At 50.4% G+C, this 14,115-nt stretch overlaps 1 protein-coding gene across 2 annotated transcripts in view; it reads left to right on the top strand.

Annotated features, from left to right (window-relative positions):
- The first annotated feature begins 5,666 nt into the window (after positions 1 to 5,666).
- Positions 5,667 to 14,115, top strand: part of DBF4B (DBF4B-CDC7 kinase regulatory subunit) — a 28,323-nt gene continuing 19,874 nt past the window's right edge. The window contains exons 1-5 of one of the 2 annotated variants that reach the window (XM_074979007.1): positions 5,667 to 5,885; positions 7,136 to 7,330; positions 9,209 to 9,259; positions 12,072 to 12,141; positions 13,807 to 13,877. In XM_074979007.1, coding sequence (XP_074835108.1) covers positions 5,760 to 5,885; positions 7,136 to 7,330; positions 9,209 to 9,259; positions 12,072 to 12,141; positions 13,807 to 13,877 — 513 coding nt within the window. In that variant the 5' untranslated portion in view covers positions 5,667 to 5,759. Of the gene's footprint in view, positions 5,886 to 7,135; positions 7,331 to 9,208; positions 9,293 to 12,071; positions 12,142 to 13,806; positions 13,878 to 14,115 lie in introns of both variants that reach the window. The other variant, XM_074979005.1, reaches the window with a different exon arrangement.

Below are 14,115 nucleotides of genomic sequence, written 5' to 3'. Positions count from 1 at the left end.
GAAGGGTTACACTTGGTTCTGGAAACAAGGCCTATACTTGTAGCATGAGTCTGTTCTCCCACCACCCCCGCACCCCACTGCGCCCACCTGGACTGTCATCTCGGCCTAAACAAAGACAGAGGTAGTCACCTGGCAACTACATTCCAGGAAGAGAGCCCTAGGGTGAGCAATTAGGATGTCCCAGAGAGGGGCAGGAACAAATGCTTAAGTGTCACTTACCTTCATTACCCTCTTCTTTGAGTCTTTAGATATAACACAAATGGTCATATCTGTGCGAGAATAACATTGCAACGCGGACATAGAGATCACCGCTTTACACACTATTGTCAGTTGATGTTTGCTTTGTTCAAAGAACTTTCTGTAAGCTATGGGTGGAGAGCACTATTGTAACAGTCTTAGATTGTCAGCTCATTGTGCTAATTGTGCAAATTTCCCTTGCTGTTAGCTTCGATCCAGGGGTTCTGGGGTCTCTCAAACCCCGTTTGCCCCACCCCCGCCCCCACCCCCACCCCGTTGCCTCCATCTCCGCTCATCAGTGTTCTATATAATCGATTCTAACCTGTTGTTTGGAAGTGGTCACTGAGCCTAATAAGTGGAGTGGCACTCCACCAGCAGGTGTGTGTGTGTGTAAAATAAACCCCCTGCTTCCTTCATACAGTGTCCAGCTGTGTTCCAACAGTTGGTCAGATGAGTGTCGAGGCCCTGATTGTGAAACAACGTGAATGAAATCTGATGTACAATTCAGGAAATACACCAGCTATGTAATATAACATCTAAGGAATGGACATGATCCATGCTAGTGACAATACAGAAGAAAGGAAGCACATTGGAGTGCAAGAACTACAGAATGATTGCCCTAATGAATCATCTAGGCCAGGTGCTGATGATACCGATGGAGAGACTGAGATTGCAGATAGAACAACATCTAACAGATGAGCAACCAGGATTCAGGAAAAACAGAAGTAGCATACAGCAGATATTGGCACTAAGACTGACAGCAGAGAAAGCTCAACAAAAGAAGAAATATTTACAATTACTTTGTTGATATTCAGAAGACATTTGACAGTATAGATCAGAGAGCGACTTGGGTGGTGTTCAAGTTTTATGGAGTGGCTAGCAGACTGATACAGTTCTTGAAGTGTATCAGTGACAATGCAGAGTCAGTGGTGAGAATGCGTGGAGAGTTGGGAAGTTGGTTTAGAATGAGTAGAGGTATGATACAAAGATCCAATATTGCCAAGTATCTTCGTCACACACCTAGAGAGAGTGAAGGACAAGATCAAGGAAGAGGTAGAAGGAATATCTGTGCATGGGATGAGAGTCAGCAACTCAAGGATCGCAGATGATATAGTTATCATTGAAGAAGATGAAGAGAAGCTAGTGAAAATGGTGCAGGTGTTAAATGAAGAAGGGAAGCGGTACAGACTGATTATGAACATCAATTAAACAAAAACAATGGTATTTGGAGATAAGGAAATAGGAAGGAAGATCATTGTAGATGGGATCAAACTAGAGACAATAGAAATTCATGTATCTGTGAACCAACATAACATATGACCTAGACCGGGGTTTCCCAAACTCTGTATGGTTGGAACCCAGTTTTTTTCAATACCTTTTTTTGCTGCCCAAAAATATAACTGCATATTAAAAAATGAAAAATGAATAAATGTTCACTGTTTATTATTTATTCACAATAATAATGGCACATAATATAAATCTTTAAGTGTCTAACTTATTACCATAATTTTGCAGGAAAATATGAAATTTACCAAGTTAATAGGATTGTGTGTGATAATTTGTATATTTTCTAAGGACCGGGATTTTTTTCCCCGAGGACTGGTACTGGGCTGCGGACCACACTTTGGGAAACACAGATCTAGACTGGAAGAAGGAAATAGTGACTAGACTAGTGAAAGCAGGAGCGAGTTTGAAGGCAATAATAAGATCTTGTGGAAACCATCTTGTATAAGAAGCCATTTCACATCCCTTACTTCTGCACACACACAAGAGCCTGTACTTTCCTTGACCTGTTTGGGAATAGCAGGAAGGATGAGCTCCATGGAATGCGTTAATGAACTGTTTGGAGTTAAGGCTCCAGCTCCCCGGTACCTGTTTCTCTTTGCTGATAACGGTTTTTCTTGGAGAAGCGATTTACGATTCTCTAACTAATTGCCTCTGACATTGGGCTTTGTTTGTGGAAGGGCATAAAATACTAGAGTTAGCTGCATCAAGCAGCCTTGCTGGACCTGGTTTTACTAGTGTCCAGTTTGGCTCATCTGTTGCCTTATTGAATTCAATAAAGCTGAATGTTAGCCGCCAAAACACAGAGAAGTCTTGTGCTTCAACAATCTGGAAAAGCAAAGAGATTAGTTTAGGAACAAAGCTGAGCATCTTGAAAACGTGCTGAGCAGTATGTTGTACAGATACAAGACATGAGTGATAATGAAAGATTTGAAGAGAAGGATATTGGCATTCAAGAGGAATTGTTACAGAAAGATCTTGAGAAGAGGATGGATGCAGAAGGTCACAATGAGGATCTATATAGGAAGATACAGCCGAAAGAGAACCTCTTGCAGAAGGCTATACAATGCAATTTAACAGCTATTTGGGCATATCTGCAGAATGAACGAGAAACAAAAAAATCAAGACCCTACTATTCGGCATAATGTACAGCTCGAATAGGAGACACAGACCCCCCAGAGGATGGGTGGATGATACAGTAGTGCAGAACTAACCTACGGAAACTAAGTCACTCTGCCCTGGACAGGGAAAGATGGAAAGAAATAGTGAGGGAGGCACAGGTCACCAACAGATGCTGAGCCCATGGTGGTGTTGATGATGATGATTTTTTAACAAAAAAGCTAATTGTCCCACATATTCACTCGCTGCTGAGCTGCTCTTTCCCCAAGTCAGTGCAGCTGCAGCAGGAGCTGGATGGACAGCATGTGTGGCACCCCCTCCCCCTGTGAGTGTCTTCACCCCCTGCAAGGCAGCTGCCTCCACAGCTGAGGAGCTGACACAGCCAGGGAGCTCTGCTGCGGAGCGGCAGCCCCATTGCCCAGAGGTGTGGGGCAGCTGGGAAGCTCTTCAGTGAGGCCACAGCCCCATTCCCAGTGCCTGGCGGGGGTAAGCCAGCCGGGAGCCACAGCTGCTCCCCACAACTAGGGAGTACACTTTCTCTCCCTCCCCTGCAGGGCAGCAGCCCCCATAGAGCAGCCACTGCTTGGGTCAGGGAGCATCCCTGCAGTGTTCCCAGAGCCCAGGCTTTCTCAGGGCAACCGCCCCTGCAACCAGGGAGCTCCCCTTGTGGGGTGGCAGCCCCATTCCGGCACCCCATGGCATGGGGCAGCCAAGGAGCTGCACTTGCTTGGCAGCTGCAGCTGCAGAGCTGCCTCCCTACCCTCTTCCTGTATTCAGCATAGGGAAATACGGTCACCCTAGGAATAGCACTCAGGCATTGTGAGGCCCCACTCCCTAGCTGTACTTCCAACGTATAACTCTCCATCCAAGAGAGTCTAGAAGAATTCCACAGAGACTTTAACAATCTACACCCCACCATCAACTTATGCCTCCATTACTCCACGCAAGAGATACATTTCCTGGACACTACAGTACTAATCAAGGATAGCCTGATCAGTACCACACTGTACCGAAAACCTAGATCGCTATACTTACCTACACCCTTCTAGCTTCCATCCTGTACACATAACTAGATCCATTGTTTACAGTCAAGCTCTTAGATACAATCGCATTTGCTCTGATCCAACTGACAGAGACCAAAAACTACAAGATCTTTACCAAATATTCATAAACCTGAATTACCCACCAGGAGAAATAAAAAAACAAATCGACAGGGCCAAACTAATACCCAGAGACCAGCTACTTCAAGATTGGCCCAAAAAAGCCAAGAACAGAACACCACTGGTCGTCACCTACAGCCCCCAACTCAAACCACTGCAACAAATTAAAGACCTACAATTTATCCTTAATCAGGATGCCACACTCCAGAAGGCCCTGGGTGACAGGCCTGTTCTCTCCTACAGACAACCTCCCAACCTTATGAGGATCCTCACCAACAGCCACAGTCTATACCCCAGGAACACCAGTCCTGGAACCTTTCCCTGCAACAAAGCCCGCTGCCAGCTTTGTCCACATATCTTCTCTGGAAATACCATCACTGGACCTAACCAGGTTACTCACAGAATCACAGGCACTTTCTCATGCTCCTCTACTAACATCATATGTGCCAAAAATGCCCAGATGCTTTGTATACTGGACAGACTTCTAACTCCCTCAGACAAAGGGTTAATGGGCACAAAACAGACATCAAAACACTCCAGATCCACAAACCAGTTAGTCAGCATTTTAATGGAGTGGGCCATTCTGTTAATGACTTAAGAGTATCACCTAATAAACTATTTTGCTAGTCTTTAAAGTGCTACTTGACCGCTTTTCTTAAGAGTATGCGTTACTGAAAAAAAAATTTCGCACTGCTATTCAAAGAGAAACAGCCAAGCTGTCTTTTACATTCAAATTCGGCACATAAACAGGTGGTTTGAACCAGGATGGGAATTTTCTGAGTCACTATAGGGGCTCGTCTGCATACCTGGCTTAATCTAATTCTTGACCTTTCCCCACCACCTACCCCTCCCCTCTCTGATTTGCTCACTTTGATCATTACTGTTTTTGGTTCTTCTCTGTGTCTAAAATATTGAGTCTGTTCTGGTCTGGCTATGGTCTGACTATGGTCTGAAGAAGTGGGTCTGTCCCAGGAAAGCTCACATAATAAACTATTTTGCTAGTCTTTAAAGTGCTACTTGACTGCTTTTTGGTTTTCTCCTCCATCCAAGAGTTTGTGGCAAGAGTTTCCCGGTCATTGCCCCGCAGCATTCCACCCTCGGGGTGCAGCACTGGCTCGCCCTGCCGCCAGCCTGCACGGACAAAGGACTCTTCGCACACCAGCCAAGCTGAGGCCAGGCCAAGCGGCCACCCCCAGCAAGAGGCCCCTGGGGGCTTTCTGGCCACGCGGAACATCCCGGACATCTGGTTTTCAGGGCCCATCGTATGAGCCAATTCAGCTGCCCCCGCCAGTGTTCAAAAACCTGCCCCTCGACCCCCCTTCCAGCCGCCTGCGGGGCCGAGCCGAGGGTTGCGGCCAGGGAGTCCCGGTCCCCCCGCCTTGCTCCGGGTGGCTACGCCGGCACGCGGGCGGCAGCGCGGCAGCCGACCCCGGGCAAGCCAGAGACGAGCAGAGCCGCCGCAAGCTGTTGGGCGTGGGGCTACCGGAGCCCCCTGGCCGGGCACGCGGGTTCCGCCCCAGGGACCATCCCTGTGCCCCACGCGGCGGCCATGCGCCCGGCGTCCCGGCAGGGGCAGTGTCGGGCACCGGCGCGGGCGGGGCTCAGCTCCGCGCACGCCGCTGCAGGCCGCCCTCGCGCGGTGGGTCCCTCCCCGGCCGCCGTAGCGCAGGGGGCGGGGCGGAAATTTAAATCGGGAGCCGCGGCGGGCGCCGCGCTGTGAGGGAGCGGGCGGCGACCGGACCGGACCGGACCGGGGGCGGGCTTCGGAGCGCGAGCGGGGCGGCCGGGCCGCGGCGGTTACTGGCGGCGGCGGCGGGGGCGGGGGGTCTCGGGCTCGCGCCGTGCCCGGCCCTGACAGCTGCGGCCGAGTGCTGGCCCCGGCCCGCGCCGTAGCGGCCCGCTGGGACCCCCCGCCAGCCCGGGGCCGGGTCCCGGGTCCTGGGTCCCGGCGCCGGCCGGATGGGCTGCCACGCCGCGGAGAGCCCGCACAAGCCCCCGCCCTTCCTGGGCAAGTCCTTCTACCTGGATGTGCCGAGCGGCAGGAGCGCGCGGCTGCTGGCGGCCACGATCAGGCAGCTGGGCGGGGTGAGTGCGGGGCGCGCCCCCGGGCCAAGTGCTCGTGGGGAGGCGCGCTCGGGCCGCGCGCCGCTCGTGCTCCCACCCGCGGGCCTCGGGGCTGTGCCCGAGCCGGGGCCCGGCGGGGGGCAGCGCATCACGTGCCACTTGCCTGCCCCTCCCGTGGTGGCTTTGCCGGAGAGCTCGGCTGCCCCCGGCGACGCCGCTGCTGGCGCTCCGGCCCTGGACGCGCCGGGTGCCGGTCTCTTGCGGGGAGCGGAGCTCTCGAGGCGGCGGCTACGCGGCTGGGTAAGTTGCCGTAGGATGGGAGGCAGAGTAGCTCGGCGTGGCTGGCTCACCTCGGCGGTCGCTAATCGGCGGCGCGTGGACAGAGACGCGGGCGTTGAGCCAGGTTTGTGGCGGTGACTCCAAGAGTCTCTGAGGACCAATTTTTCGAGAAGGTCGTTTGGAGGCTGGATGGCGCCGATCCACGCACTGTACAAAGGGACGGGGAGGCGCATGTCGGCAGGTTCTGAAGTGTTCCGCTTCACTCCACTGGCCCTTATAATCGCTGCGTGGTATATTTCCGCTTGCACGACTGGGCTGGAAGCCTTAAGGTTGAAAGGCAGCAAGGGATGGAGCTGGAAGGGGAAGAATGTCTAACTTAAATACAAAACCAGCAAGAAGTCCTGAGGCACCTTAAAGGCTAAGAGATATTTTGGACCATAAGCTTTCATGGGCATAGGCCTACTTCATCAGGTGGAATGGCCCCAGGACTTCTAGTTGTTTTTTGTCTACTACCCCTCTGATAACTTAAATACAGTAAACTTTTTCATATCTGGCAGCCCCCGGGGCCAGGCGGTTGCCAGATATTCAAATATTCTGGGTAATGGAAAGGTATCCCTAGCAGTGCATAACATTAAAGGAAAACAAGATTAGATATTAAGAAACAAAAAAATTATGCCGTGTATTTACCAATGACAGTAGTATTATGCCCTATAAACTTTATTCTGTTTGCTGTATTTATTTTTATTTATTATCACTGTACTGTACTTCTGGAAAAAGTTACTAAAATTTACTTCTAGTTAAAATGCCAATTATTGGAGTGTTCTGGATGATAGAATGACGGTTAAGAGAGTTTACAGTATAAAGTCTCATGTAGCACTGTTCTTGCCTCGAAGCAGCTGAAAATGGTGGTTTCTTTGCTTCACTGATTACCAAGGTATTCAAAATCTTGCTGTGTTGCTCTGCAGCTGACTCTGTTTTTGTCTTTGGTCCAGGTGGTTGAAAGCTTCTTGTGTAAAGAAGTCAGTTATGTGGTTTCCAGCAGCAAAGAGGCCAAACTGGACAGTGAACCTGGGAGACAGACTGAGAAAAAGCACAGCGCAGCTTCAGGGGATGCCAAGGCACAGACTCTGCCGTCTGCTGTACCCAAAGGGAGCCATGCAGGGCCTCGCCACAAGCCAGCAGATAGTGTAAGGCAAAGCTTCCCAAATTTTATATAATTGGGACCCAGTTTTTTCAGTACCTTTTTTGTGAGCCAAAAATATAAGCACATATTAAAAAAAACCAAGAAAAAATGAATAAAATTTCCACTGTTATTTATTCACAATAATAATAGTACATAGTAATAACTTGTATATTTTCTAAGGACCAGGTTTTTTTTGTGTTTGTCCCCCCCACCCAAGGACCCACACTAGGCTGCAGACCACAGTTTGGGAAACGCTAGTATAAGGCCTGTGGAGTATCTTAGGCATGCATAAACCTTGGGGTAGTGGCTGGTGGGGAGCAGAGCCGGAAAGCAGTGACTACAGAAGAGTTTCTGCCCCACTGCAAATACTCATCTGTCCCAGTTCCTGGTGCTGCTCACACTCTGATTAATAAGACCTATCTCCTGAGCAGTGGCTCAGGATGCCAAATCTTGTATTTCTGTAGCACTTTTGATCTCCAAACATTTTACAAAGTGCCTATAGAAACTGGCTGAGCTGTTTCCGCAGCGCAACATCAACAGCACGCAGTGGTAAGACAGAGCGTGTCCGTCATTTTATAATCAAACACAATCAAACCAGGAAATGTTAAGCATAGCCAGCTCACCCAGGCTCTTGCTAGTCAGTGGGGCATGGATAAATACCACAGGAATTTACCCAGCTGCGTTGTTGGGCAAGTTGGCATAGAAGCTGATACTTCCCTTCAGGTTGGCCACAGACTGGAACCATGGCAGGCCTCCCTGTCTCTGCGAGAGGATGTAGATGTTCCTCTGTGCCAGCCTAAATTCTGGAAGAAATTATTTGGCTGATTAGTTCTGCTGCTCAGCAAAGATAATAGGGGTTTGGTTTTTTGCATGAACTTGGTTTTAACTTTCTCTTGTTCCCATATGGCTGGTGGCATGGATGGGAATGATGCCCCTCCTCTGCTCCAGATATAATTAGTGCAGGCCCCAGCTCTGACCTGGCTCAGAAGTCTTGCGGAGGAAGCTGGAGCTGGTAGGATGTTCTCCAGGTCCCTTACCTTGAACTTCCAACTTGCAAGAAAAGCATCCTCCAAATTCAGCTCACAGTCAGCAAACCCCTATGTGGGGCAGGGAGCAGACTCAGCGGATCTAAGCTGAATGCTGCATGCTCTCCAAAGTGGTAGAATACAATGGAAAGGAGGCAGAGGGAGAAGAGAGTGGAAGCAGCAGGGGTAAGAGATGGGTAGGCTGGGAAGCAGCTATGCCATCAGAGAGGGGAGCTGGCATGTCAAGGGAAAGGGTTTTAGTTGCACAATAATGCCCATCTTCCCAACCTGTAAAACAATCAGGGACACCCTGAACTGTTAATAGAAAAAACAGCACCAGGCAGGATGCTAGCCAGGGCTTGGGTTCTGCCCCCAGCTAGAAGCAATGTTGCTCTTTCCATAAGACCAGAAAGGGCAGCCTACTGCAACACTGCCTCTGCTGGGCATTGCTATGTGGAGGCCAAATTGCTAGGTCTGCTATGCAAGCCAGAGTCCCAAGGCTTTCCTGCTGCACTGTTAACCTGACCAGCACTGCAGTCTCTGTCCATTCTGCTGAAGCCTGGCCTGGCCTGGCTGGGGACTCCAGGCATCACTAGCCAGCTTTCAGTCCTGTAGGACAGAGCCTCAAAATTCAAATGCCACTCTGCTGCTGCTGCCTGAAAGAAAGCTGTCTTTAAACCCTGTTGTGCCTCCCTAGAGGTCAGCAGTCTGGATGGGAGTGATGTTTGGAGTGTGAAGGACATAGTGCCTAAAGACGCTGAGCGTTAAAGTGCTCTGGGCAGCAGTGTGCTGGCCCCACCTGGCCGGTTGCTCAAGAGCTTTTAGTCTAAACGTTACCTGGCCTGTATCTTCCACAGGCTTTGATCAGCAGGGGGAAGGAGCTGCTGCAGAAGGCCATGAGGAACCAGGTGAGCACTACCCCGATGGGCTTCTCTACCCAGGTAGGTGCTGGGTGTTCCTGAGCACAACAGCCATCGGCCCTGTGCTTGGGTAACAGTGCAGACTTGGACTATTGAGACGCCATGTGGGCCATTACCATTACAAATCTGCCATCCTAAAAGCCTTTCAGTCTCTTAGGGGGTCTCTTCTTTTCCCATGTGCTGCCTCCCAGAGCTGGCCTTGGCCTGGACGGTCACAAGTAGTTCTGCTGCTGTTGCGTATTAACCCACTGTGTATGACTGCATTACCATGGCAGCACTGCACTATAGCTGCTTCCTAGATCAACAGAAGGCGGGGGGGGTTTCATCCACGGAGATTGCCTATTGACCTGCTTTGGGTAAGTGGGTTACTACAGTCAGGGTCAGTAGGCCTGGGTGTGCCACACAGGGTATGAAATCCCTCAGCCCTGAGTGACACAGCCAGGTGAACATGAAGTTTGCAGGTATAGACCGGACCTGTGAGAGCATCCAATGGCATCTGGAGCATAGTTTAGGGAACACTAAAGTGCTGGGTGACAGGGACTCTGATACATAGCCTGACTGGGAAGTTGGGGGATGCTTAGGCTGAAAGGCTTCTGATCTCCTACAGCTGCCTCCCATGAAACTGCCTCCCTTCTCCCACCCCGCCATGGCTGTTCCCCAGCACTGCATGCTCTGGCTGCAGTCTGCCCTCCCCCACAAGTAATGTGCCACCAAAGGGCCATAGCCTGACCACTTCCCCCATGCTCACATTCACTCACAGCTGCCCCTCCCCTGATGTTGAGAGGGAGTGAGAGATCATTGTGGGGCTACTGAAGGAGAGGGTCAGGTGGGAGCAGAAAAAGTAGCCACATTCCTGCTGCAGCAGCAGCTCTAGAGCTCTCCTCTCTGCCTGTGGTGGGGGGGCTGCATTTACCCCACAGCTGGCAGCTGCAAGCGCTAGCCCCCGAGCTATGTGCTTCTCCACCCAGCTGTGCTGGGAGAAGGGGTGTGTCACCCAGAACCTGGCAGGGGGAGCTGCTGCAGCCCCAGGCCTTCTCTGCCTGCACTTGGCTCTTGCTACAGCCCACTCTCACCCCTGCCCTGACTGCTGGTTTTTCCCACTACTCCCTCCCCCTTGGTTTCCCATCCTAGCTCTGGCTCTGAGCCTTTGCACTGCCTGAGACTAGGGCCCCCAAGTGCTGCCCCTTGATCCTCCTTTCTCTGCTCCTTCTCCTACACCTCACCCCCCCCGGCCCCTGAGTCTGGGCTGGGGGAAAGGGAGCTCCCTGTGCCTGGTCCCTGGCAGCATGCACAGCTCACACTGCAAAGCAGCCTCTGCATTTGTCTCATTACGGTGTCCAGAGCCGCAACTGACTCCTTAAAGAGCCACATGCAGCTCCGGAGCTGCAAGTTGCCAACCCCTTGTCTACGTCACACTTACAGCTCTGAAACATGGTGAGAACATTTCTCCTTTGCCCTGCACTGTGTGCCCTAAGACTGGTCAATATCCTCTGTCCCCAAAGACGCAGATTCCCTCTGGGGCAGGAGCAGGCCCATGGCTGACCTTTTGCAAATTGCAAGGATAGAAGTCCTGTAGCACTTTACAGACTAAGGCCGTGTCTACACTGGCACAAACCTTCAAAATAACCATGCTAATGGCCATTTCGAAGATTACTGAGGTGCTGGATTGACTATTCAGTGCTGCATTAGCACTCTTCTGGCCGCAGCACTTTGAAAGCACCGCTTTTGAATGGCTGTGGCACAGCTACACGGTGGTCCTTTTCGAAAGGACCCTGCACGTTTTGAAATCCCCTTATTCCCTTCAGCTGAGGGGAATAAGGGGATTTCGAAATGTGTGGGGTCCTTTTGAAAAGGACCACTGTGTAGCTGCGCCATGGCTGGAAGCGTGCTAATGAGGCGCTGAATATTCAATTTAGTGCCTCATTAGCAACCTTTGAAATGGCCATTAGCATGGCTCTTTTGAAGATTTATGCCAGCATAGACATGGCTGAACAGATTTATTGGAGCATAAGCTTTCATGGGCGTTTGCTCACAAAAGCTTATACCCCAATAAATCTGTTAGTCTATAAGCTGCCACAGGACTTCTCGTTGTTTTTGTGGATACAGACTAACAGGGCTACCCCTGATACAAGGGTAGAAGTGGCTACTCAAAAATTCCATCTTTGGAGACTAGAACTCTTGCTGTAGACTTGAAAGAGCAAGGTAGCCACTCCTATACCACGATGATCTTAGGCTACATCTACACTGCTGCGGCAGATTGTCCTGCTCAGGGTCGATCTTCCGGGGTTTGGTTTTGTGCATGCACAAAATGGTGCTCTCAGGATCAAAGTTGACCCCTGTGCTCCTTGCAAGAGGCAAGGTATAAGGAAGGTCAGCAGGAGAGAGTCTCCCGTGGACCTTCCCCTCTATAGACAGACATGGAAGATGACCGCAGCTATGTCGATTTTTAGCTATGCAATTGGCATCACTAAAATTGCTTATCTGCAGTAGACTTCTATGTCAAGTGTAGACATAGCCTTAGCTTTCACTGACCTCTGGTCAATCAAGAGCAGAGTTTTCTAGCCTGAGTAGTAGGATTGCAGCCTTTTCCACCAGTGGAGGCAGGTTTCGAGCTCTAAGGTCTCAAAATGACATCTGCTAACATCCTGCTGCTGCCTGAGGATGAGACAAGACAGATCAGTGTTAATGGCCGGTGAAGTGATTCACAGTGTAATTGTAGCTTGTCGTGGCAGCAGTCAGACTTAGATGACCACTCCACACGGAATAGCACATCACTGAATCTCTCTTCTTGTTCATACAGGACTCCAGCAGTGGCAGTAGTATCCTTGCCAATGCTCGCTCCTGGGGGGTCCAGATATTGCATGTGGATGGTATCCTTCTACAAAAGCTTTGTTGTGGGGATGAGATTCTGACTTTTTCACGAACATATTCAGAAGTGAGAAATTAATGACCTGGGGAAATGTTATAAGTCACTGGTTATGGGGGTGGCAAGATTTTATCTGACAAGAGATCCCATTGACGGAGGCTTCACTGGCCTGGGGAAAGCCTTTCATGGGGGGCGGAGGTCTTCAAAGGTCTGTGTGCAGGGTGTGGGTTTGGTCAGAGCCATCTCTGTTCTCCTAGAATGGTGTTTCCCAAACTTAAAATATTTGCATACCCCTTCTGTGACTTTGGTGTACCCCCTCTCCCAGTACTTATCTTCTGAGATTAGTCATTTATTTTCTGTGCGTAACCCTTGAAATACTTTCACATACCACCAGTGGTACCTGTCCCACGCTTTAGGAAACGCTGTCCTAGAGATCTGACTGCAACCGTTCCTTCCGAGCAGTGGCACAGAACCTCCGCTACCCCGTGCGTAACCTTGGCCCTGTATGGTAAAGACACATCTGTAATGGATTGGTAGCCCTGAAGGCCTATGTCAGCACAGACCACGTTTAGCCTCAGTCAGTGAGCTCTGTGGAGGTGCCCAGACCCAAGGGTTGGCAACCAAAATAGCAAGAACCACCATTTATTTTAATTCAGTGAAACTCAATAACGAAGAGCCTCTATGCACCGTGTCAGATGGTCCTTAATAAATAATGTCAAACCGTACTTCCTGTAACCCCAAGTTTAAAACCAGTGCACCCACCCTGATTTGTAATGTGATGCATGTTTACTGCGGGACATGCACAGTTTATTGAAATAATTAGGAGAGTTCTTTTACTTTGCAATTATAGCATCAGGTGCCATAACAAAGTCCTTAAAGAGATGTGTGGTTCTGGAGCAACAGGTTGCAGACCCCTGGTGTGTAGCAACCTCCTTGAGAGGAGCTTGATGAGGGAGGAGAACAATGGTAGGGTCTCCCTAACAAAGGGGCTGGGGGGGCTAAGACCCTGCTGACCTGTACTGAACTGGAGCCAAGCAGTGGGGCTCTGTACCCTAGGTTCATGCACACCGAGCCTCTGTCCAACACAAGCTGAGCATCTGTGGGCTGAAGTGGACTGTTCAGCCAGTCCAGTCCCAAGGTGTGATGTGCCCTTCTCTGCAAGGGAAATACTGCTACGCCTGCCTGGGTTAGAGTTAACAGAAGTTGGTCTAAGAACAGAGTCCCTTGCCCAGCTTGTGTCCCAGGACCCACACAGCAGCCAGCCATCTAGAGCCAAAAGCACCTCATTAGTATGCTTTGATTTGGCCATTAGTAGGGCCATTTCAAAGTTTTTTGTAAGTGTAGACATAGACCCTGTGTTGCCTAAGTTTGTTTACGCTTACTGGAGGATTGGTCACAGCACATCAGTTCTTCTTGGGGTAGATTGCAGCACCCAACGCACAGTGTCCTCCAATTTGGCCGCTAGCTCTTGTCAGATGTCCTCTACAGAAGAAGGACGTATGTATCGTTATTTCCAAATGTGGCGGAGGAAGGTGCTAAATCACTTTCCCTAGGAGGGTGAGTAGGTATGTGGAGTTCTGTTTCCTCCTCTGTTCACTATGGGTGCTGAGGAGTAACAAGGGCTGCTGTTTCTCTGGGCTTTGGCTCCTTGACATCCCATCCCACACAGAAATGATGGCCTATGTGCAGCAGCTGCTGTTCCGGATGTCAGGAGCCAGGAAGAAGAATGAGAAGATGACGGTAACTGGCCTAACGCTTGCCCCCAGTCCCAGGGTGTTGTGGTAACAGGAATGAAAGCAAGTGGCTTTTGCCCTTTTGGCTAGCCCAGGGTGCAACCCTCTTACAGCTCAGTCACTTCAAGGCGTCTCTGAATGTAGGAGGTCAATGGTCAGGGCCCCACAGGGATCAGTTTTGCCTGGTGGTGAACGGTATTTTTATCAGCAGTTTCTTGATTCAAAGGCCAGAAGGGACTGCAGTG

The sequence above is a fragment of the Carettochelys insculpta genome, chromosome 28, assembly GCF_033958435.1.
Source record: "Carettochelys insculpta isolate YL-2023 chromosome 28, ASM3395843v1, whole genome shotgun sequence".
Lineage (NCBI taxonomy): Eukaryota > Metazoa > Chordata > Testudines > Carettochelyidae > Carettochelys > Carettochelys insculpta.
Note: the sequence above shows the minus strand (reverse complement) of the source record. Positions and strands in the feature narration are given on the sequence as shown.